This window comes from Artemia franciscana, chromosome 13 (genome assembly GCF_032884065.1).
Source record: "Artemia franciscana chromosome 13, ASM3288406v1, whole genome shotgun sequence".
Taxonomy (NCBI): domain Eukaryota; kingdom Metazoa; phylum Arthropoda; class Branchiopoda; order Anostraca; family Artemiidae; genus Artemia; species Artemia franciscana.
In genome coordinates this window covers 25,266,546-25,291,743 of record NC_088875.1, presented here as the reverse complement: position 1 = coordinate 25,291,743, position 25,198 = coordinate 25,266,546, and the positions used below count along the sequence as shown (strand labels likewise).

The 25,198-nt window shown below is 38.0% G+C and overlaps 1 protein-coding gene across 15 annotated transcripts in view; it reads left to right on the top strand.

The window, feature by feature from the left end:
* LOC136034712 (protein dispatched-like) overlaps positions 1–25,198 on the top strand; it is a 138,057-nt gene that overhangs the window by 37,072 nt on the left and 75,787 nt on the right. For 7 of the 15 annotated variants that reach the window (XM_065716050.1, XM_065716047.1, XM_065716052.1 and 4 more), the window contains 4 exons: positions 3,238–3,361; positions 9,081–9,249; positions 20,101–20,304; positions 24,938–25,164. In XM_065716050.1, the coding sequence (XP_065572122.1) occupies positions 3,238–3,361; positions 9,081–9,249; positions 20,101–20,304; positions 24,938–25,164 (724 nt within the window). Of the gene's footprint in view, positions 1–3,237; positions 3,362–5,365; positions 5,522–9,080; positions 9,250–9,285; positions 10,222–20,100; positions 20,305–24,937; positions 25,165–25,198 lie in introns of those variants that run through there. The other 8 variants (XM_065716056.1, XM_065716055.1, XM_065716057.1 and 5 more) reach the window with 3 other exon arrangements.

Genomic DNA, 25,198 nt, shown 5'->3' with positions numbered 1-25,198 from the left:
TCAATCTATTGATTCTTAGAATTTTGTTAGAGCTCATACCGTATGAGCTCTTGGCTCTTAGCTCTTCTTGCCTCGTCACAAGTGCCATATGAGCTCTTAGCTCTTGTTTTCATTTATATATTTTACAATCATAGTCACCTGTCTTTTATAAATTATTAGTTTAACAGCTTCTCGTTCAATCACTTTTGTGTACGCACTTTACATTTTTGTTTTGCATCAAAACATGTTTTAACTTTTTTGCTTTTGGAATTCTGATAAATAAATTGTATAATCTTCCATTTACTAGAGAACAATTTTTATAGATAAAATTCCAAGGCAAGGATTTTCGTAATTCTCTTTTCAAAAATCTTCATAGGCTTAATTTTTGTTTTAACCTTTCTTTCATTCTCTTTCAATTTTTTTTATATGGATCTTTTCCAACATATTTACAACAACGAATTCTAAATTACTATAACTTTCACTGAATTTATTCAAGCGAAGATCGAATGCAGTGTTCATAAGCGAGCGTCATTAATGTTGAAAAGTTAACTGAATCTGCACCAGTTTTAGGGTTTGCAAAGTTTCCCATTCTTCTATTTTCAGCATTAATTTCTTGATCTGTTACTTTTCTAATTTTTTTTTACAACTAACCCTTTACTATCGATTCTAGTTAGCATATTATCAGACAATGCATGTATAGCAATCAGTCTATCAGTCATGTATAGCAATCTATCTTCACTTACATATTGATTTACTTTAATTTCTTCTAAAATAATCTCATTGGTCGATTTATTTATATCTTCTTTACACTGATTTAAGACATTTTGCATCGGTTTTAAATTCATAGCATCATTGTCTGATTTTGGATCACCAAGACTGGTTAATCGTTGTAGAATTGTAAATCAAGATTACCATCATCATCCAATATGTTGAAGGTACTACTGCCTGTTAGTACATTTAAAATGAAATGATTTTTTATTACTATTTTATTCATTTTAGTTACACGTTTACAACAGCGTGAAATCATACCAAGCTATTTGCATCCACGTCTTTGTATTATAAGTTTCAAATGAGTTTTTAAATAAAAATAAAAACTTTTATCTATCCACCGTCTGGATCCAAGCAATTTAAAAGAAAGCTACAACTTACTTCAGTAAACCCACCTTACATTGTGCTGACTTGGACCCAGCTATTTTGGGTGATGATTATACTCTCTATCCTTTTTGGAGTCTCTTATCTGATAAGAATAAGCGTGCGGTGCATACTTGTTACTAATGTTTTTGTAAATTGCTTTTGCGTGTGCCTCCTTGAAAGCGGAATGCAGCTCTTAAAAACTGATACCAACAAACCGTGCCCGTATATGGTTGTTCAGAAAAAAATTAAAAAGTTTTGTATCTGTGGATAGGAAAATGAACTCTGTGATACTTTGCAATATTAGTGTCTATTTGTTTTTCTGCTAGTACATATTTGTGTGTTTCTTATTTCATTTTTTATGTTATCTGTCTTATCTTTGTTTCATCTTATTATATCTTTTTTTTATTACTCCACTAGTGACAAAGTTCATTCATTCATTCAATCAATGAATACATTACATCATCAAACAGTTTGTGGTAACGAACTGTAGTAAGGAGCGATCCGGCTCAATAGTAACCGAAACTCTAAAAAACGGAATTTTGATACTAATAGTTACATCAAAAGAATCAATTTTAATGCTGATGTTAAATATATAAGTTTCATGAAATTTAGTCTTACCCATCAAAAGTTACGAACCTGAGAAAATTTGCCTTATTTTAGAAAATAGTGGGAAACACCCCTTAAATACCTAAAAAACACCCCCTAAAAAACACCCCTCATAGAATCTTAACGAAAATCACACCATCAGATTCAGCGTATCAGAGAATCCTACCCCGGGGGAGGGGCTGCAAGTTACGAACTTTGACCATTGTTTACATTATCTGTTTTTTTTATGGGAAATAAATGTATGCATACATACATTACATACATATAGTAATGGTATGAAGTGTACAGATGTTTTCAGAAGGACTTTTTCATGGTGGGACTGGGGATGGGTCGGGGGAGGTTTTTACGTGGAAGGATCTTTCCATGGAGGAATTTAACTTGAGGGAAGATAATTTTCATGAAGGGGGCACAGGATTTTCTAGCATAATTAAAAAAACAATGAGAAAATAAATAAAAAAATCTTTCACCTGGAAGTAACGAGTAGCATTAAAACTTAAAAACGAACATAAAATATTACGAATATAAGGGGTTTTGTCCCCTCCACAATACCTTACTCTTTACGCTAAAATATTTTTAGTAATTTTAACTATTTATTCTGCGGCCTTTGTGATTCAGGGGTCATTCTTAAAGATTTGGGATAAGATTTAAGCTTTACTGTAAAGAGCGAGGTATTGGCGAGGGGGCAAACCCCCTCATATACGTAATAAAATTACACAAATATAGAATTTCGTTGCGTAAGCCAATTCGTAAGGTACGTATGTTTATTACTAACAAAAACGTTCGTACAAAAATAAAAAAAAAATTGTCACATTTGAAGTAACCAAAATTTGAGGGCAACTAGGCCTCCTCCCCCACCCCTTTTTTATCAACATCATCCGATCAATACTATAAGTAAGCCATTTAGCAAAAAAAAAATAATATGCAAATTTTGTTTTAATTATTCATGTGTGGTGAGCCAAAATCTAAACATGCATTAATTTAAAAACGTTCAAAAATTAAATAAAAAAAAGAAGTTTTTTTTTAACTGTACGCGAGGAGCGACATTAAAACTTAAAATGAAGAGAAATTGTTCCGTATATGAGAAGACGTTGTCCCCTCCGCAACACCACCCTCTTTACGCTAAAGTTTTTTTTTTATTGTTTTAAAAAGTAGAGTTGTAACAGAGTCAAACTTTAGCGTAAAGAGTGGGGTGTTGCGGAGGGGACAACCCCTTTCATATACGGAATAATGTCTGTTCATTTTAAGTTTTAATTGTAGTTAATGTAATTAATTGTAGTTAAAACAACTTGTTTTTTTTTTATTTAATTGATACTAAAAAAGGAGCATTTAAGTCAAGTGATACCTTTGCAATAAATGAGTATCTCCTACAGATGTTTACCTACGACAACCTTATGACGTGACATAATGTCTCCATTTTTAGTAGCTTGGAAGATAATGTTTATTTTTGCTCTTTTGAGGGACACAGTAGAATTTCTGTGACTGTATATCAAAGGCACCTGCTTTATTTATGGATTTTAGGTATTATCAGCTATTGGCCAACTATCCGTCTGTTGTGATTTGTTCTGTGCTTGTGATTGCTGGAACCGGGATTGTAATTTCTTTCACTGCAAATGAAGTCCCAGATTTTTCAGACCCACAACTGGTGAGTCAAATTTCTAAAGTATCCCTTTGAGTTTTAAGCAGATTATAGGGCTGAACAAAATTTTGCTACCACAAGGTTTCTGTCCACTTGTTTTTGATTTCATTTGGTGTCAAATTTTGAAATGCAAAGGTTGAACATTTAGTTTAGGTTAGGGCCTGCGTCTGGGTACACGAACTGTGGAATTTTCACTAAATATCAAATTTTCTGATTTTACCTCTGATTGTTTTTTTTTTTAGTTTTATTATACAAAAATATCAACTTTGTTTACTAAAAAAGGCATACTTTTCATATATTAGCCGTAGTAAGGTGTCAAAACAAAAAAAATCCAAACAATTAAATATGGTCAAATATGTCCTGCTTTTGGAACTAGGAGTAAATCCAAGAAAAACACAGTTATTATTTTAAAGGTAAATGATGCTTCCATTATGAAAAGTTGTGTAGAAAAACATACTAGTTTTTTTTAGGTTATTTCTTCTTTCATTTTGCTATCATAACAAACACTACGATCTCCGAGAAATTGCCAACCATGGCCTCGCCTAGGCACATATAAGAGACAGGGATTTGTCCCCAAATCTGACTAATCGTGATTATTATAAGTTTTCAGATAGAATCCTATAATTCACGTGCAATTAGCCTGTTTTGGCAAACCCCTCCCCAAATGTATTCTCTTCCCGAAAAAATCTCTGCTTATGGGCCCGACGAAGCTCGTGGTAGCTGTCTTAGCTGTGACAAAACTTATGGCTTCATCAGCCAATGAAAATGAACGTACACTGACCAAAACCTTTGCCATATGAAGACACTAAAAACTCTTGCCTAGAGGTGGATGGCACAATTGGCTTATTTGCAACAACAAAAATAAAGGACCAAGGACGTATCTTCATAGGACAACATATAATGTATAGATTATTTAATGAGCATTCATGCAATATTCCTTATCATATAGTTGAGATAGCAATGGTTTGCATCAAATAGCGAAATATTGAAAAACTGATACAAATTCCTATATACTGTGTACACCTTTTACAACAAGTTAGAATAAAAGAAGGTCACGGCTCACCACATCAAGTGCCTTTATAAAATCTTAAAAAATCTCTTCCAATCTATGATTGCAATCTAGATTAAGGCTGCTAAATTACTATGTTGAATGTCACTAACTAGATTATGACTTGTTATGAATTCATTCTCTAACACTAAATTTTTTTCTACTAGCCTATACCATCACTAATGTAGTATAAACTATCATGTTCATCAATATCACCTCTTTAAAAACTGGTGTCTCTTGTGACCTTAACATTTGTTTAGAAGAATTCCATTGCTGTATAGAGCAATTTCTTGAGAAGTTTTATGTTTTTGTGATCAGACCTTTTATGTGTTTGTAATCACAATCCTGGTTAGTAGACCTCAAGGAAAGCTACGCATAAAAATGTCCAACTAAATAACATTCAAGACTTGGGTTGTTAGCCTTTTGCTTGATTCATTCTGCTACTGCCAGACCCATTGAATAACTAGAGTTACCGAATTCATTAACCGTGCTTTGAATACCAGTAATTTTTTTTTGCCATCATTGCCAATTAGTTGGTCAGGCCATGTCATTGTTGGAATATCAATACTGCTACAACTTATTCCCTAGTTTTTTAGGATTTCCCATCGTGTTTTCAAATGTCTTTATGAAATATATCTGTTCAGGGCTGTACCCAGGATTTGTTTTGGGGATGGGGGTAGTGAAAAAATGAAAGAGAAGTTTAACTAATGTGTACTTTGTTTAACGAACTAAGATAAAAATTAAGCCTAATCCCGATGTCAAAACCGTTAGTCCGTCTTATGAATGAGGACATTTCACTAAATATACTGTTGTATCGTTTTTTTTTTTTTTTTTTTTTTTTTTTTTTACAATTCAAGCATAGCAATGCTGACCAAGAGGACTCGTAAAGTTTATTACGGTCAGTGTCTACAGAATAAGGTCTAAACGATGGTTTACTTGCAAAAATATTTATTGCTTTTTAGATTGGATATCGATGTTTCTATGGACGGCGAGCGAATCAATAGATTGATTTAAAAAGGAAAATAAGAGGCTTAATGTCGGTCAGGATTTAAAATAAGAGCTCTGAGTCACGATGTCCTTCTAAATATCAAAATTCATTAAGATCCGATCACCCACTCGTAAGTTATAAATACCTAATTTTTTCTAATTTTTCCTCTCCCTTTAGCCCCCCAGATGGTCGAATCTGGGAAAGCGACTTTATCAAGTCAAATTGTGCAGCTCCCTGACACACCTACCAATTTTCATCGTCCTAGCACGTCCAGAAGCACCAAACTCGTCAAATCACTGAACCCCTCCCCTCAACTCCCCCAAAGAGAGCGAATCCAGTACGATTCTGTCAATCACGTATCAAGGACATTTGTTTATTCTATCCACCAAGCTTCATCCCGATTCCTCCACTCCAAGTGTTTTTCCAGGATTTCATCCTCCAACTGCCCCCAATGTCAAAAGATCTGGTCGGGATTTGAAATAAGAGCTCTGAGACATGAATTCCTTCTAAAAATCAAATTTCATTAAGATCCGATCATCTATTCGTAAGATAAAAATACCCCAATTTTCACGTTTTCCGAAAATTCCGGTTTCCCCCTCCAACTCCCCCCAATGTCACAGGATCTGGTCGGAATTTAAAATTAGAACTTTAAAGCACAAGATCCTTCTAAATATCAAATATCAATTAGAGATCTGGCCACCCTTTCGTAAGTTACAAATACCTCAATTTTCAAAATTACCCCCCCCCCCCAACTCCACCAAAGAGAGCAGATCCGGTCCGGTTATGTCAGTCACGTATCTTAGACAGGTTTCTATTCTTCCCATCCAGTTTCATCCTGATCTCACCGCTTTAAGTATTTTCTAAGATTTCCGGTCCCCCCAACTGCCCCCCCCAATTACGCTTGATCCGGTTGAGATTTAAAATAAGAGATCTGAGTTACGAGGTCCTTCTAAATATGAAGTTTCATGAAGATCCGATCACTCCTTCGTAAGTTAAAAATACGTCATTTTTTCTTATTTTTCAGAACTAACCCCCCCCCCCAATAGAGCGGATCCGGTCCAATTATGTAAATCACGCATTTAAGACTTCTGATTATTTTCCCCACCAAGTTTCATCCCGTTTCCTCCAATCTAAGCGTTTTCCATGATTTTAGGTTCCCCCACCCAAAACTTCCCCCAATATCACCAGATCCGGTCAGGATTTAAAATAATTACTTTGAGACACGATATCCTTCTAAATATCAAATTTCATTGAGATCCGATCACCCGTTCGTAAGTTAAAAATACCTCATTTTTTCTAATTTTTCAGGATTAACCCCTCCCCCAACTACCCCAAAGAGAGCGGATCCGTTCCGTTTATGTCAATCATGTATCCAGGACTTGTGCTTATTTTTCCCACCAAGTTTCATCCCGATCCCTCCACTCTAAGTGTTTTCCAAGTTTTAGGTTTCCCCCTCCCAACTCCTCCCCCAATGTCACCAGATCCGGCCGGGTTTAAAATAAGAGCTCTGAGCCACGATATCCTTCTAAATATCAAATCTCATTGAGATCCGAATACTCGTTCGTAAGTTAAAAATAGCTCATTTTTTTCTAATTTTTCATAAATAACCCCCCCCAACTACCCCAAAGAGAGCGGATCCGTTCCGTTTATGTCAATCATGTATCTAGGACTTGTGTTTATTCATCCCACCAAGTTTCATCCCGATCCCTCTATTCCAAGTGTTTTCCAAGTTTTAGGTTTCCCCCTCCCCCCCAATGTCACCAGATCCGGTCAAGCTCTAAAATAAGAGCTCTAAGACACGATATCCTTCTAAACATCCGATCCGATCACCCGTTCGTAAGCTAAAAATACCTCATTTTTCCTAATTTTTCAGAATTACCCCCCCCCCCCCCCAACTACCCCAAAGAGAGCGGATCCGTTCCGATTATGTCAGTCATGTATCTGGGACTTGTGCTTATTTTTCCCATCAAGTTTCATCCCGGTCCCTCCACTCTAAGTGTTTTCCAAGATTTTAGGTTTCCCCCCTCCAACTCCCCCCAATGTCATCAGATCCGGTCGGGATTTAAAATAAGAGCTCTGAGACACATTATCATTCCAAACATCACATTTCATTAAGATCCCATCACCCGCTCATAAGTTAAAAATACTTCATCTTTTCTACTTTTTACGAATTAGCCGGCCCCCCACCCCCCACCCCCAGATGGTCAAATTGGGAAAACGACTATTTCTAATTTAAGCTGGTATGTCCCTGATACACCTGCCAAATTTCATCGTCCTAGCTTACCTGGAAGTGCCTAAAGTAGCAAAACCGGGACCGACAGACAGACCGACAGAATTGGCGATTGCTATATGTCACTTGGTTAATACCAAGTGCCATAAAAAAGACAGAGTACAAGAAGGCCTTTCTGCGATTAGTTTTTTCGCGATAAGTTTTTTCCTTTTGCTCTGTACATAAAGTTCAACTATTGTTATTTTGACCGTGGCTTACTGGGAAAATCCTCCACACACTGCAATCAGACCCTTCTGAATTTTTTTAGAGACATAAGTAGCATTTGCTGCCGCCACAAAGAAATGTTTTGTTAGACTTCTGTCACCATTTCTTGCCCTCAGTCGAAGAAGAGCTCGCAAGTTACAACCATTACGAGTAGGTTCTGTTGTCTTGATAAAAAGGAAACGGAATCTTTCTTGTCACTCAGGGTAAGCTGTTGCCTCTCACAGAATATTACAGTGTCAACAATGGGCTTCAGGTTTTGATGATTTTCCTCAATCTGCATTTCCTTGTCATGTCTAGCTTATTTTTGGTAGAAACAAAGGGGCTAATAGGATTTGCTGAACCATCAGTATTCTAACCCTTTCCTCTTTGCTTGTAGCAATTATCTCGAAGCGTAATCTCATGATAGATAGTTCAACACATTCAATTATAGAATTATGATTTAAATATATATCAATTATTAGATTATGATTTAAGATATCTGATTATGATTTAAGATATCTGTTTTTAATTACTTTTTTTATACTTACGTTTTTAAAACCATTTTAAGTGTCAGAGAATTATTTTTTGGGGGGAGGGGTGGGGTTCATACCTATTAAACCCCCATCCCTCTCTGTGTACCTCCCTTCATCAGTTTTACCCGTTGAAGGCTCTTGTTAAGTTCATTGGTTTGAAATCAATAGGATTCTATATTATTTTTAATTATTGTCATATATAATAAAATAATTACCCCATAGTTTTACTATAGATGGTTTCATAAAAATAAACCAGAACTCTAATAACATTTGTTTAGCCAGATTACATTGGACTATAGTCCACTTAAAGTCAAACAACGCCTAAATTACCCGAAGATCGCCAAGTTTATGTAAGGGTAAAATCGATGGTTATTTGTGTCCTCTTGTCACCATACCAAACCTGATTCTTGTTGAATGAGACATGTAATTGGAATGGTGCTTTCTTCAAAACAAAATCTATTTTTATAATTATTATTAAAAATTGATTCTTTATGAAAAATTTTTTATAACTATTTTTATAAAAATTTGTAATCGCCAAAATGGGGCCCCCTTGGTTATTATGTGGATGAGTGTGTTTTTATTAAGCTATTTTCCCTTGGTATCACCTTTCTGTAAAATGTACCCATTTTATTCAAGAAAATGACTTTTGTGAGAATATTGTATTCCAGTGTGTTTTTTTTCAGGGCTTCGAAAGTCGAGGAACTGAAATCGCCGGGCGCTTGAAAGCTTGGGACAATTTAATTGAGGAAACACGACCCAGCGGCTGTCTAACGACAAATCCTGGTGATATTGATGTCGAAAATATGGTCAAGAAAAGACGGCGGAAGCCAAAAAAGAAACCAAACAGTAAAAGTAATCCGTAAAGACAATATATTGATTATATAATAGTACTATCCCTAAAGTTGATCCCCTTCTCCTTCACCAGTATCACAATCAATATTGTATCCTGCCCTTACAAATATTCTCTGATACTCCAAAATAGAAGAATGAATAAGGAATTGGGGAGAATTTGGAGGATGCCTGGGTTTAATAGGATTATGGCATTGGGAGAAAATTGATTTTCTCTCTTTTAAAGTTGTTAGTCCAGTCTCTATTAAAAGCTAAAAGCAAGGCATTTTACCCTCTTCATTAACTCTTTCTACTGCCCGCTTTTGAATTGATTCAGATTATCCTAGAGTTCATTATGTATGTGGCAGGATGCCATACACAGCAGACATTTCCCTACAAGTTGAAAAGGTTGAATTTATAATAAGGCTTAAGGAGAAGGAAGGAGGAGTTAGACCGCTTGTGGCTATTTGAAACAGGAAAATCCTACATAAAGTGGAATATATACTATATACTGTACATACTAACCCCCCATGAATTTTAAACTAGCAAAAGTAATTTCGGATGGAGCTGCATAGATGAAGGCCAGGGAAGATCTGAGAAAACGAAATGTCATCAATGCAAGACTAGTAGAACTGACTTTTGTATTGGTCTCTTCAACTACATTTTCGTTTTATTCACTTTTATGCTCTTAGAAAATTTATAAAACAGATAAATCATTCAAATATTTTCATCTGTTCGGGAAATAGTGGCTAAATATGTTTGTGTTCCAGGCTGCTTGTGATTCTATTTTGGGAAAGATCAAAGTGCCGTTTCATCTGCTTTTCCCCCCCAAAAACCGATAACCTTTGCAGAGAGGCAAACCTTGCTGAATATATACTACGCTGGGATCGTTCACGCTGTGCGCGCCACCTAGCGTGCTAGTGTACCTATCCGAAGAGTACGTCTCGGAACTGAGAAGTATGGATGGCCAAGTAGTTCTATATATATTTTATCAAGGTATTATAACAATTCAAAAACCTTAAAAAAGAAAACCAAAATCTTGAAGCTTAGTAGAAATCATTTTTAGAAATTGGACTTCTTTAATAATCAAATATCTTTGAACAGATGTAGTATGAAAATACGTTAAATTGCGTAAAGAGCAACAAACTAGTAATTGCAAAAATATTTGCATATATTTTAAAAAGGAATTCCAACACTTCAAAGACTTGAATATCTTTGAAAAGTCAGTATGAAAAGACAAGCAAATTATCTGCGATTAGAAGACAAGCGACGATAAGAATCCATATATGGAAGCCTGCCGAGTGCCGGGGCCTGGCGGCTGGTAACTGCAAAAATATCTCTATTTATTTTAACAAGAGATTACAACAGTTTAAAAACCTTAATAATTATGAAACCAAAAGTTCGTAGTTTAGTAGATATCGTTGTTAGAAATCGGACTTGCTTTTGTAATCAAATGTCTTTGAAAAGATCTCAGTATGAAAAGACAGCAAATTGTCTCAAATTGTCTGCGGTTAAAAGGCAAGCGTCAGTGAGAATCCATATATAGAAGCCTGCCCCGTGCCGATTGCCGGGCTTTTGGCGAAGCTGCCGGACTCCCGGTAATATATATATATATATATATATATATATATATATATATATATATATATATATATATATATATATATATATATATATATATATATATGCGAATTTATTCATCAAAGCGACAGGGTGATGTTTTTATTCTTAATCATGAATATCTCCTGGAGAGATTCTTTGCAACTATTTGGATCTACCGAGACTTTGAAAAAAAAATTATATCCCGGGAACTCCCACTCTTTGCTTATGTATCTACTATATAACTCCCAGGGTCACACATATCCCTTGTTTATGACTTTTCTACACCTACATGAACAATATTTACCAGCTCACACTTTGCATATTAATCTGCCTTCTCACTGTCGAGAGTTTAGTACCTTACAAATCTTTGGCGAAAACAGCTTGATTTGAAAACTCACCTAACTAACATGGACAATCTTATCGAAGCTTTTCTCAATGACTCTAATGATATTTTTGAGCAAATAGATTCGGACTCGATTTGTGCTAATCAAAGCCCTCCACTGAAGAAATAAAAAGGAAAGGAAGACCAAAAAGTCTGAAGAGGAAAGGAAGACCAAAAAGTGGTTTCACTATCCACTATGGAAAATTTTCATAAAACCAGCGATTTTCAGGATGTTTTAGATAGTTTTGCTAAAAAAAATAAACAAGTTAGCTGATAAATGTTCCGAAAACGAGTCTGGGTTTACCATACCCTACCTGGTTTACCTACCTCTACCTCTACCTGGTTTACCTACATACCTGGCTTTACCTACCTCTGGGTTAACCGGACCCGTTTACTGCCTCGCGCCAAAAACTAGCGATGGTGGCTTAATTGAACATTTAAAATATTGTTCGCATCACGGGTTTCATATTTGGGAAGAAAAAAAAGATAAAGCGACTTTAGAATTTAAAAATTTGTTGTATGGAATTCTAATGGTACATACAATTTTCAGGGACTTTGAGTCTGTTATTGAGCACTGAAAACTAGCGAGGAGGGCCTAAAAGTTTCTTAGGGACTAATCTATACCCTATACCCTAGCGAATGTAATAGTAGGAGCAATTGGAGTAGTATTATTGATAGCAGTAGTTGTATTAGTAGGAAGCAGTTAAGGTAACGCATTGTGCCTTTTTTGTCTAGTAGAACATCCCCTCCTCATGCCCTTATAATTAAACTTAATACTCTTAAGCCGGTCCTAAGATATATCTGATACGTCCTGTTGATACCCTGCATTGACATAATGTGTGTTTATGTTAGGTCTTGGTAATATGTGCTTATGGTAAGTGCTCCACTTTGCATTTGAGCCCTTATGCTAGTTTTTAGCGCAAGGCAGTAAATGCTATAAAATTTGTACTTTTTGTGTGTGGTAAATGTCTGCTAAGTGTTACTACTGGGGGGAAAAATGGCCAGATTTGTTTTGTTCAACATATAATTAAAACGGCTAATACTTTACATTTATATTGGAAGGAAGACATATAGGACGTGTTTTTTTTTCACTTTTGTTATAGTAAAGCACGCTAATCCTGACGCTACGGCTTTCTGCCTCCCAGATTTTAGTATCTATTATTAGAGTAGGCCAGTTTATTCGAAACATCTGAAAAAAACATTAGGAAATATTCAACCCTGCATCGTTCAAAGCTACAAGGTGTTTCTTAGTAGTGTTATCCCACAATACTCGGGGTCCACCCGCCTAAATAGCCCCTTTTAATCAGTCGTTATCTTGCCCAAAGAGTAAATCGATAATTGCGCGCTTTAGTGGAGGGTGATTTGGGGCCCACTATAATCAGTGAAGGTTCAATGTAAATGTAGCCCGACACTCCCTGTTATTGCTAAATATGTTCCGTTTTCAGAGTATCTTTCAGCTGATTTGTTTGTTTTTGAATTTCAGTTATCTAAAACTTTTGAAACTTCTTGGGTATACCCGTTTTATGAAGTTTCCATTTTGGATAAAAAACCACTTTTTGTTCTTCCCTTGCCTCTTTAGAGAAAACAACAAGAGGCGCAGGCTTTTATTTTCATCTTTTTGTATTTTGATGTGATTCCCCTAATCTATTTCTTAACCCATCTATATTTTTCCCTGGACTACTGACTATACGCAACGAGTCAGACTTGTAAGATCTTAACTATGGCTTATCCCATGTTTTTTTTTTTATGGTACTTGATATTAACCAAGTGACATATAGCAATCGCAAATTATGTCGGTCTGTCGGTCTGTCTGTCTGTTGGTCCCGGTTTTGCTACTTTAGGCACTTCCAGGTAAGCTAAGACGATAAGATTTGGCAGGCTTATCAGGGACTGGACCAGATTAAATTAGAAATAGTCGTTTTCCCGATTTGACCATCTGGGGGATGGAGTGGGATGCCCGATAATTCGGAAAAAATAGAAAAATTGAAGTATTTTTAACTTACAAACGGTTGATAAGATAGTAATGAAATTCGATGTTTGAAAGGATATCGTGTCTCAGAGCTGTTATTTTAAATCCCCACCGGATCTGGTGACATTGGGGGCGGGAGTTGGGAGGGGGAAACCTAAAATCTTGGAAAACACTTAGAGTGGAGGGATCGGGATGAAACTTGGTGGGAAAAATAAGCACAAGTCCTAGATCATGATTGACATAACCGGAACGGATATGCTCTCTTTGGGGTAGTTGGGGGGGGGGTTAATTCTGAAAAATTAGAAAAAATGAGGTATTTTTAACTTATGAACGGGTGATCGGATCTCAATGAAATTTGATATTTAGAAGGATATCGTGTCTCAGAGCTCTTATTTTAAATCTCAACCGGATCCAGTGTCATTGGGGAGGCAGTTGGGGGGGGGGGGCTGGAAATCTTAGAAAAACTTAAAGCGGAGAGATCAGGATGAAACCGAATGGGAAGAATAAAAACCTGTCTAAGATACGTGACTGACATAACCGGACCGGATCTGCTCTCTTTGGTGGAGTTGGGGGGGGGGGTAATTATGAAAATTGAGGTATTTGTAACTTATGAAAGGGTGACCAGATCTTAATGATATTTGATATTTAGAAGGATCTTGTGATTTAAAGTTCTTATTTTAAATTCCGACCAGATCATGTGACATTGGGGGGAGTTGGAGGGGGAAACCGGAATTCTTGGAAAACGTGAAAATTGGGGTATATTTATCTTACGAATAGGTGATCGGATCTTAATGAAACTTGATATATAGAAGGATCTTATGTCTCAGATTAACCATTTTCGACTCGAATTGGATCCTGGGACAATGGGGGGCTGGAGGAGGGACACAGAAATCTTGGAAAACGCTTAGAGTGGAGAGATCGGGATGAAACTTGATAGGAAGAATAAGCACAAGCTCTAGATACGTTATTGACATAATTGGAACGGATCCGTTCTCTTTTGAGGAGCTGGGGGCGTTAATTTGGAAAAATTAGAAAAATTGAGGTGTTTTTAACTTAAGAATGGGTGACCGGATCTTAATGAAATTTGATATTTAGAAGGAATTCATTTCTCAGAGCTCTTATTTCAAATTCTGACCAGATCTGTTGACATTGGGGGGAGTTGGAGGTGGAAATCGGAAATCTTGGAAAACGCTTAGAGTGGAGGAATCGGGATGAAGCTTGGTGGATAGAATAAGCAAATGTCCTAGATACGTGATTGACGTAATCGTACTTGATTCGCTCTCTTTGGGAGAGTTGCGGGGGGAGGGGTTCAGTGATTTGGCGAGTTTGGTGCTTTTGGACGTGCTAGGACGATGAAAATTGGTATGTGTGTCAGGGAGCTGCACAAATTGACTTGATACAGTCGTTTTCCCAGATTCGAACATATGGGGGGGCTAAAGGGAGAGGAAAAATTAGAAAAAGTGAGGTATTTATAATTACGAATGGGTGATCGGATCTTAAGGAATTTTGATATTTAGAAGGACATTGTGACTCAGAGCTTCTATTTTAAATCCCGACCGGCATTAAGCCACTGATTTTCCTTTTAAATCAATCTGTTGATTCTTAAAATTTTGTTATAGCTCATACCTTATGAGCTCTTGGCTCTTAGCTCTTCTTGCCTCGGCACAAGTGCCATATGACCTCTTAGCTCTTGTTTTAAGAAAAAACGCTTTGTGTGCAGTGAAATTTAAGTCTCTCCACCATCTATTTAATGCGAAACAACATTACCTTGATTGATAATTGAAAAATCTTGCATTACACTATTTGAAGGGTCTGTAAAACCTTCTCGGCCTTGTATTTCACCGGAAAATAAATAGGTTGTTTGCGGGTTGTCCGATAACTCTTCTAAATATGGGTTGGTGTTGAATCGGCTAGTTGTAACAGGGATCTTCAATGAAGCACTAATTGACTGCTCGCTATTGAGTCGTTTTGGAACAGAGTTGACAGATGAACCATTAATTGATGAGGCGTTATTAATTTGGCTAGGTGTAGCAGCATTGCTTTAATTTGTTTAGCTGTAGCAGGGTTGTCAGATGAATCTGTAATAATTCGGCTAAATGTTGCAGCATTGCTTAAAGATGAGCTGGCAATAGTGTTGCGCGTTGTAGTAGCATTGTCAGATGAAACGGCCAAAGATGAACTCTTATTAACTTTGCTAGTTGTAGCAGCATTGGTTAAAAATGAGTTGGTTTTAGTTTTACTAGTTTTAGTGGCTTCGGTTAAATATGAGTCGGCTTTCATTTGGCTAGATGTAGCAGCAGATAAGTCATGACGCCCTTTATTCAGTGGAGAGTCTTGATTACTTTACTTACTTTATTAAAGCTCTTGCTTGGCAGCGACACCTGCGTAGAGGGAACGAGACGTCAGCGCTGTTAGTCGTCACCAAAGTGGCCTGTTTCGGGCGAGGGTAAGAGCTTCGCTGGGGTCAATGCCCAACGCTGTGAGTCGATCGTGGATGATATCCGCCCATCTTGTACGTGGTCTACCCCTGGGGTTTTTTCAACCGTTTGCAGTTGGATCGAAGTCGAATATAAGTCGGGCAGGTGTTTCAGTGGGTATGCGAAGTAAATGACCGTACCAACGCAGTGAGCGGGACTCGAGCTGTTTGGACAGGGGTAGTAATTTAAAGGAACGCAGGACATCCGTGTTTCGTACCCTGTCGAGCCACCTAACCTGCTCGATTTTGCTAGGTGTTTTGTCTGGACAGCATCCATCTTCATCAACTGTGATTGAGTCAAAGGCCAAGTCTCTGACGAGTACAACGCAGCACCTGCTACCGAGGCAGAGCAGATGCGAGCTTTCGTGAGACAACTGATCTGGGGTTTATGGAATATTGATCTCAGCAGCCGGCTGAAAACGGCGTTCGCCTTTGCCACCCTTAATGATATCTCTGCATCTGAATTTCCGTTTGAGAAGACAATTGAACCAAGGTAGTTGAACCGCTTGACTATCTCAACATCTTGGCCAAACACTTCTATTGCTGTCAGAGGGCTGCATGGTGTCTTGTCCACAGGAAATATTTTGGTCTTGGTCCAGTGTACATTTAAACTAAGTTTTTCTGCAGCAGATGCTAGCGTCTCCAGGGCAGTTTGGATGTCAGTGAGATTTTCGCATACCAATGCAATATCGTCAGCGAAGTCAATATCTGACAGAACCCTTCCAGCAAAATCGATGCTAAACGGGTGTGCCAGCAGTGTTTTGTTGAGAAAATGGTCCATGAGACAGTTGAAGAGTTTGGGAGTAGCAGTGCAGTCTTGCCGAACACCGTTTCTAATTTGAAAATGTGATGAGAAATGGCCATTTACAAAGACAGCACTTTCGGCCTTATTGTATAGTTCTTCCAACAGATTGACAATTTTCTTAGCTACACCAGCAGATTGAAGGATCAGCAACAGTGACTGTCTGTCAACAGTGTCGAAAGCAGATCGTAAATCGAGGAAGGCAATGTATGCCTTTCTTTATATTCTGGAGTTTTCTCTATTAGCTGTCTAATTTTGTGGATTTGCTCAGTAGTGGACCTACCCGACAGGAACCCAGCTTGCTGGTAGTGACGAAGGAGATGGCGGTACTTTGTTGCCCGCTTGAGGACCAGCATGGTGTAGAGTTTGCCTGGTACTGAGAGCAGAGCTATTCCATGATAGTTAAAACATTCTGTTTTACTTTCTTTCCTCTTGTAGACCGGTATGGCATCATTTCAGAGCACCACAGAGTATTAAACAGCACTTGTAGCCGCCATTTTTAAGGAGTTCTGATGTCAGGCCACATATTCCCGGTGCTTTGTTGTTCTTCAGCTTTCATACTGCAGCTTTAATTTCTTTTGCTGTAAATTCAGTGCCATCGGGGGCAGGTGTAGCATTGTTAGCAGCAGCAGTAACCTGGTTGTCAATTTGGTCGGGTGGGTCTGAGTTTAGTTGCTTCTCGAAGTGTTGTTCCCACTTACTGGGATTGGTCGTAAATATTCTTGCCATGCGTTACGGAGATACGATGTAGTTTAAGTGTATTGAAATGAGAACTCACGGAGTATCTTATATGTGGCTCCAATGTCCTTTTTGCGGTGGTCTCTTGGAGGTTGCGTGCTTTTTTTTCAATAAAGTTTTCATGGTCTTTGCCCAGCATGATGTTACGCTCTTTATTTAATTGCCTATATGCTCGCATGTCCCCGCGAAGGCGGGCTTCCCGTCTGCGATCAATAATGGCGAGGGACTCGTTTCTGATCCTGTCTTTTTTTCTTACGCTGCTTTATTCCAGCAACGCTACTTGCAGCTGCAAGAGCATTCTCTTTGAAGACCTTCCATGCACCTTCACTATCATCGCACTGCATAAGGACCTCAAATCTTTTGAATATTTTGATCTGATACTGCTTAGCCAAAGCGGGTCTTGCTGGATACGGTAGGTATCAGTTTTCCGAAGTGTCTGGCTGGTTTTTGTAGCTTTTAGGCGAAGCCTTATTTTGGCTGCAACAAGACGATGGTCGGTGTTCCCAAGCTCGGCGCTTCGGTAGTGGCGACAATTCTATACAGACGACAGCCATCGCCGGCGTATGATGATGTAGTCGAGCATTTTCTTCGTTGATCCATCATTGCTATATCAGGTGTACTTGGCTATGTCGGATCTCTGAAACCATATGCTAGAAATGGTAAGATTGTGGGTGAGACAGCAGTTCAGTATTCTTTCTCCATTGTCGTTTAGGCTATCTACTGTTACGGGTCCAACAGTGAAATCCCAAAGGCCAGGCTCATTTGGAATGCTAGCATTCATGTCTCCTAGAAGGACGAGGTAGTCATGGGGAGGTACAAACGAGAGCTCAGAATTTCAGAACTTACAAGGGTATAAAAGTCATCCCTATCTTCTGACTTCATTTGTGGGGGCGTAACAGGTGATAGTGGTTATTTTTCCATTTTTACTATCGAGCCTTGCTCTCAGGAGCCCGGGTTTTACTGGTAAGAATGACAGGAGGGTCTTGCGTGCGGCACTGTTCAGCACTAGCCCAACACCTCCTTGTTTCTGGTGACCACCAGACCAGAGCAGTTTGCGCCCTTCGCTAATGTAGCTTACTCCTCACCATCACCAGATAGATGTGTTTCGGTGATTCCAGCAATTTGAACTTTTTATTTCTTTAATTCTTTAGCTAATGGAACCTTTGAACCGGATTGTTCTTTGTCAGAACATTCCAAGTGGCCACATTGATGCCACCTTAGTCAATGATGTTCAGAGGGAATCGTCCTTGGGCGGTCCGGGGTCGAATGGGGGTTGAGATGATATATCCGAGGCTGAATTTCTGGCTCCATTCGTAGCAATAGAAGTTTCAGGAGGAGGGCTGCCGAGCCAACCGTCCCTAGGTGCATTTGGTTCTATTGTGACTAGCCAGATATCCAAAGGCACGTAGAGGTCGTTCTTCTTGCGCCAATTTGCATTAGAACTATCTTTCTGTCCAAAAATGTCATCTGAGTCAGTGAGAAAAGCTTCGATTAGATTGTCTATGTTAGTTCGATGAGTTATCAAATCAAACTTTTTTTGCCGAAGGTTTGTATGATACTAGATTGTCGACGGTGAGGGGGAGATTAATATAAAAGGTTCGAGCTGGTAAACATTGTTCCCGCAGGTCTAGAAAAGTCAAACAAGGAGTATGTTTGTCCTTGGGAGCAATGGCGGATCCAAGTGGGGGGCATGTGGCCCCCCTTACGTAGTGGTCGATTTGGGGATAATGTCATGTTGCCATATTAAATATCATATTTTTCGTAGAGGGTGAACAGCTTTTCATTTTTTTTATGGCGGAATGGTCTCTATAACTTACTGTTTTTTGTACCAATATTCTTGCATCATTTTAATTTCAACAGATTTATTAGAACTTTAACCCTCAGCAGATTTTAGATTAAATTTAAGACTATTTCCACAATCTACCTACCTACCTATAATCGTATAAGCGTTTAGCTTCGCTCAACGATTATACGATTATACTAAATTGTAACGATTATACTAAATTGCTGGTATTTCTTTGTTTGCAAGTTTTTCGGAATACAATAATTTGTCCCCCCCCCCCGCCAAAGAAAATCCTGGATCCGCCCCTGCCTGGAAGGTATATTGTAAATTCATGAACAAGGGTTGGGAGTTCCGGGATATATTTTTAAAAGTCTGTGTAGGTCTAAATAGCTGTAAAGAATCTCTCCGGGAAAAATTTACAAACAGTAATAAAAACTTACCCTGTCACATCCATGAATTAAGTGGTAGTATGATACACTTATAAAAGTTAAAAATAATCCCCTACCTGTGATTGATGACAATTGTCTCGTTAGGAAGAATAATATTTGGGGATTGTAAATACAATAGAAAAATGTTATAAATAACGCGTTATCCCGCTATACAGTGCGGGGTTTTGCCTCCTGTGTCCTCTTAATGGTGCTCCTACCCCTGCTACACCTTAATATAAAAAATGCCACCTACGAACACTAAAAATAGCTTAAAAAAGTGATTGTGATGCTTAGATAGCAAAATCCGGTGGGAAGTACAGTGTTTTTCTACTAAGTACATTAATTGTTAAACTACTTTAGGCCTGAGTAATATAGATTATGAACAAACATTTCATTTAGCTGAAAAGCTTTGGTGAATGTTCTGTTTTGTTTGGCAAATAAGATAATTGTGTTGATGAGTGATGAGTGCTATGTTCGAGATAATTTGACTGCAATAACTTAAGAGAGCAAGTTTACTAGTTGGTCCTGTGTGAAGTTTAAAATTAAGCAAATCTATCTGTTATCTTCTTTTATATGTATAATTTGCCCAGATGTATGGGCGCGACTGTGTTGCTGATGTTTGAGCCTGGTCAGTGATGATTGTTTTTCTTCTTTTTTTTTTACCATGTATTCTATCGCTTTTCTTTTGGTTTTAGGTTCTAATCATGTAGTTTCTCGGGCCTTAAGAACCACAGACGATAGAAATTCTACATGGGGTCGTATGGTAGCAGCACCTGATAATAATAGTGAATCTGTTGGTGAAATCTCCAAAGAAATTTGGAGAGATTTACTACATTTCCGTAACTTTGGATTTAATACTGAAAACAGAGAAGAAGAGGAATATTTCTGTGATGTACCCAGTAAGGAGTGACTTTTTTTTAATATTTATTTATGGAAAAAGCAAAAAAATAGTATCTAAAAGGAGGACGCTTGAAAAGGTTTAAAATTGTTTCTCACATAGTACTTTTGTCTTTTATACTAACTCCTAATATGAAAAGTTCTTAAAATTTTTAAGTATCTAGCAGATTACCCTATCAATGTTTGAAAACTGGTCGAGTGCTAAGTTGGTCAAATTTCAGAGCAATCTTTCTAAATAACGTTAAACTGATTAATGTCCTAGGCCCCCTGTTTTCTCCTATAACTTTTTCTTAAATTAAAAGCTCATCAAGGGAATGATCAGTAAGATTATTAAATGTACTGCTTGATGTAAGACAATTTGTTTTAAATTAAAATGGCAAAAATTTAGTTGAACCTCATACGCCCTTTTGACTTCCTATATTTACTCGCCTTGTTTTGATTCTTTTCATTTCTCTCCAGTATTCCCTGGAACTTTCATATTCATACCCTTAGCCTTAGTTGTAGTAGTAGTCACGATAGTTGTAGCAGGTGTAGTTGTAGTAGCAGTAGAAGCAGTAGTAGTAGTAAGAGGAGGAAGATTAGCAGTAGTATTAACTGTAGTAGCTTTTGATAATCTGTATTCTCACAGTGTGTTTTAATTTAATTCAACTTCCTCCTCAAAAGTTCCTGTAATTTACACCTTAATACTCATAGCCTAAATATTAGTTTCAATAGTGGTAGTAATAATAGTAGTAGTAGTCCTTCCAACTATAGTGAACAAAATCTGAAAAATTTTGTTGGGATATGTTCGGGATATTAGTGGGTGTAAGGGGGCTGGTTGCCCTCTAATCACCTTCGACTCTAAAAAAGATCACTAGAACTCTCAATTTCCAATTTAATGAACTGATTCTGAAGTTTCTACGACAACTCCTTCTATATGAAGTACCTTGTAAAAAAAAAAAAAAAATGCATTGTGTGCACATCGCTCCTCATTTAGGCAGCCAAGTGCTGCATATGATTTGCAACAGTCAATTTTATTTTATAAAAAATTGATTTGATCCTTTTTTCTTGGGATTTTACAAAAGAAAGGTTAAGGAAGCTAGGCCACATTTTGCAGATGAAGGATGACAGATTGCCGAAAGTTTTGATTTGTATCCCATCCATATGGCGACAAACGAAATGCAGGTTGTCACCAAATGGGGTCAGAAGAGGTAATAAATAGAATTTAAAGAACATTTCAACTGCGTGGGTTGGGTAAAGAGGGAAGCTTTAAATAAACTGGGATGGAGAAGGAGTGTGCCCCTCCGTGCTGGCCTCAGGCGACTTAGTGTTGTATTGGGTTGTTATTAATAGTTGTGGTAGTCTAATATTTAGTAAACCTTGTCAATGGTGTCTGTTTTTCTAAATCCATTCCAGTCAAATTTATAGTATATCAATCTGTTTTTATGGCACTTGGTATTAACCAAGTGACATATAGCAGTCGCCAATTCTGTCGGTCTGTCTGTCGGTCCCGGTTTTGCTACTTTAGGCACTTCCAGGTAAGCTAGGACGATGAAATTTGGCAAGCGTATCAGGGACCGGACCAGATTAAATTAGAAATAGTCGTTTTCCCGATTTGACCATCTGGGGGGGAGTGGGGGCCCGGTTAATTCGCAAAAAATAGAAAAAATGAAGTATTTTTAACTTATCAGCGGGTGATTGGATCTTAATGAAATTTGATGTTTGGAATGATATTGTGTCTCAGAGCTCTTATTTTAAATCCCGACCGGATCTGATGACATTGGGGGGACTTGGAGGGGGAAAACCTAAAGTCCCGGTTTTGCTACTTTAGGCACTTCCAGGTAAGCTAGGACGATGAAATTTGGCAAGCGTATCAGGGACCCGACCAGATTAAATTAGAAATAGTCGTTTTCCCGATTTGACCATCTGGGGGAGGGGGAGTGGGGGCCGGTTAATTCGGAAAAAATAGAAAAAATGAAGTATTTTTAACTTATGAGCGGGTGATTGGATCTTAATGAAATTTGATGTTTGGAATGATATTGTGTCTCAGAGCTCTTATTTTAAATACCGACTGGGTCTGATGACATTGGGGGGAGTTGGAGGGGGAAACCTAAAATCTTGGAAAACACTTAGAGTGGAGGGATTCGGGATGAAACTTGATGGAAAAAATAAGCGCAAGTCCCAGATACATGATTGACATAATCGGAACTGATTTGCTCTCTTTGGGGTAGTTGGGGGGGGGGGGAGTAATTCTTATAAATTAGAAAAATGAGGTATTTTCAACTTACGAACGGGTGACCGGATCTCAATGAAATTTGATGTTTAGAAGGATATCGTCTCTTAGAGCTCTTATTTTAAATCCCGACCGGATCTGGTGATGGGGGCGGGGAGTTGGAAGGGGGAAACCTAAAACTTGGAAAACACTTAGAGTGGAGGGATCGGGATGAAACATGGTGGGAAAAATAAACACAAGTCCTAGATAGATGATTGACATAAACGGAACGGATCCGCTCTCTTTTGGGTAGTTGAGGGGGGGGGGGGGGTATTTCTGAAAAATAAAAAAAATGAGGTATTTTTAACTTACGAACGGGTGATCGGATCTCAATGAAATTTGATATTTAGAAGGATATCGTGGCTCAGAGCTCTTATTTTAAACCCGACCGGATCTGGTGACATTGGGGGGGGGGGGGGGGAGTTGGGAGGGAGAAACATAAAAATTGGAAAACACTTAGAGTGGAGGGATCGGGATGAAACTTAGTGAAAAAAAAACACGAGTCCTAGATACATGATTGCCATAACCAGAACGGATCCGCTCTCGTTGGGGTAGTTGGGGGGGGGGGGTTAATTCTGAAAAATTAGAAAAAATGAGGTATTTTTAACTTACGAACGGTTGATTGGATCTCCATGAAATTTGATTTTTAGAAGGATATCGTGTCTCCAAGCTCTCATTTAAAATACTGACCGGATCTGGTGACATTGGGGGATGTTTGGGGTGGGGAAACCTAAAAGGATGGGAAACGCTTAGATTGGAGGGATTGGGATGAAACTTGGTTGGAAAAATAAGCAGAAGTCTTGCATACGTGATTTACATAATTGGAACGGATCCGCTTGGTTGCGGGGGGGGGGGTAATTCTGAAAAATAAGAAAAATGACGTATTTTTAACTTACGAAGGAGTGATCGGATCTTCATGAAACTTCATATTTAGAAGGACCTCGTAACTCCGATATCTTATTTTAAATCTCAACCGGATCAAGCGTAATTGGGGGGGGGGGGGGTAGTTGGGGGGACCGGAAATCTTAGAAAATACTTAAAGCGGTGAGATCAGGATGAAACTGGATGGGAAGAATAGAAACCTGTCTAAGATACGTGACTGACATAACTGGACCGGATCTGCTCTCTTTGGTGGAATTGGGGGGGGGGGTAATATTGAAAATTGAGGTACTTGTAACTTACTAAAGGGTGACCAGATCTTAATGAAATTTGATATTTAGAAGGATCTTGTGCTTTAAAGCTCTAATTTCAAATTCCGACCAGATCCTGTGACATTCGGGGGAGTTGAAGGGGGGAACCGGAATTCTTGGAAAACATGAAAATTGGAGTATTTATATCTTACGAATAGATGATCGGATCGTAATGAAATTTGATTTTTAGAAGGAATTCATGTCTCAGAGCTCTTATTTCAAATCCCGACAAGATCTTTTGACATTGTGGGGATTTGGAGGGGGAAATCTTGGAAAAACACTTGGAGTGTAGGAATCGGGATGAAGCTTGGTGGATAGAATAAACAAATGTCCTTGATACGTGATTGAAAGAATCCTACTGGATTCGCTCTCTTTGGGGGAGTTGGGGGGAGGGGTTCAGTGATTTGGCGAGTTCGGTGCTTCTGGACGTGCTAGGGCAATGAAAATTGGTAGGCGTCTCAGGGAGCTGCACAATTTGACTTGATAAAGTCGTTTTCCCAGATTCGACCATCTGGGGGGCAAAAGGGAGAGGAAAAATTAGAAAAAATTAGGTATTTATAACTTACGAGTGGGTGATCGGATCTTAATGAATTTTGATATTTAGAAGGACTTTGTGACTCAGAGCTCTTATTTTAAATCTTGACCGGCATTAAGCCTCTTATTTTCCTTTTTAAATCAATCTATTGATTCATAGAATTTTGTTAGAGCTCATATCATATGATCTCTTGGCTCTTAGCTCTTCTCGCCTCGTCACAAGTGCCATATGAGCTCTTAGCTCTTGTTCTAAATCCATTCCAGTCAAATTTACAGTATATCAATAAATCAAAATTAAATTTTAATTTAAACTATGTATTTGAGTTTCAGCAATGTAAAAGTGATAATATAAAGCCTTTTAGAAAGTTTGAGGAGCGGGATAACGCCACCCCTATTTGCTGTAATGCGTTATTCTTTTATATTTAACTTAATTGTTCATAGTAATTTCTATTCGTTTAATGTTCAGTTTTCTCATTCGCACCAATTTCTGCTTGTTTTAGGTTTGGCTTCTATTGGGTCTGTTGTTTTAAAGTCGCGCTTTACTTTATGTTGAAAAGCATTCTTTTTTAAGATTTAATGTTCATTTAAGTTAGCACTTTTAGACCCAGAAATATATTGCTATGGAGGAACTAAGCCAATTACATCAGTCTTTTTTCACAGGACTTGATTATTCTCACGTAATTCTCGAGAAGAAAACTTCAATGGAAACAATTTTATCCTTGGGATCATTAAAAGAAATATGTTTTCTGGATAATTCCTTACGAAGTCAATCTGTCTTCCATGACCATTGTATAACACCGCATCAGACTGATACATGCTGCAAGTCATGGCATTTAGCAAACTATCTGGCATTCTTTGTGGGGAAAGAGTCTTGTGATAATTTAACTGTAAGTTTCCTTTAAGCTATGGACTGGTTTTAAC